Raw genomic sequence first — 445 nt, 5'->3', positions numbered from 1 at the left:
GCGTAGACCACGTCCATGGCCGTGACCGTCTTGCGCTTGGCGTGCTCCGTGTAGGTGACGGCGTCCCGGATCACGTTCTCCAGGAACACCTTGAGCACCCCGCGGGTCTCCTCGTAGATGAGGCCGGAGATGCGCTTGACGCCGCCGCGCCGGGCCAGCCGCCGGATGGCGGGCTTGGTGATGCCCTGGATGTTGTCGCACAGCACCTTGCGGTGGCGCTTGGCGCCGCCCTTGCCCAGGCCCTTGCCGCCCTTGCCGCCGCCGGACGCAGTAAGTAGTCACTGGGAATGACAGTCGAAGGAGCTTAATACCAGCCCCCAGCAGCCCCTTTTGCAACAATTGTGCAGAACTTTGTGAAAACTAAAACACCGGAAAAGTTAGGAAATCGCTCGAAGTCCTCGCGCCCTTGCTTCTAAGGCCTAAAGTAGACACGGGGTAGGGAGAT

General features: G+C 61.6%; 1 protein-coding gene across 1 annotated transcript; it reads right to left on the bottom strand.

Moving 5' to 3' along the window:
• Positions 1-4: 4 nt before the first annotated feature.
• On the bottom strand, positions 5-272 carry LOC145719823 (histone H4 type VIII-like; the record flags this gene model as incomplete). Its single annotated transcript, XM_081811398.1, has 1 exon — positions 5-272. A coding segment is annotated over one exon (268 nt), but the record flags the coding sequence as incomplete, so codon positions are not given.
• Between the last annotated feature and the right edge of the window lie 173 nt (positions 273-445).

The sequence above is a fragment of the Leptonychotes weddellii genome, unplaced genomic scaffold, assembly GCF_054177405.1.
Source record: "Leptonychotes weddellii isolate Sample4059 unplaced genomic scaffold, ASM5417740v2 HiC_scaffold_74045, whole genome shotgun sequence".
NCBI classification, from domain to species: Eukaryota; Metazoa; Chordata; class Mammalia; order Carnivora; family Phocidae; genus Leptonychotes; species Leptonychotes weddellii.
The sequence above is the reverse complement of the archived record's forward strand: the minus strand, read 5'-3'. Positions and strand labels throughout refer to the sequence as shown.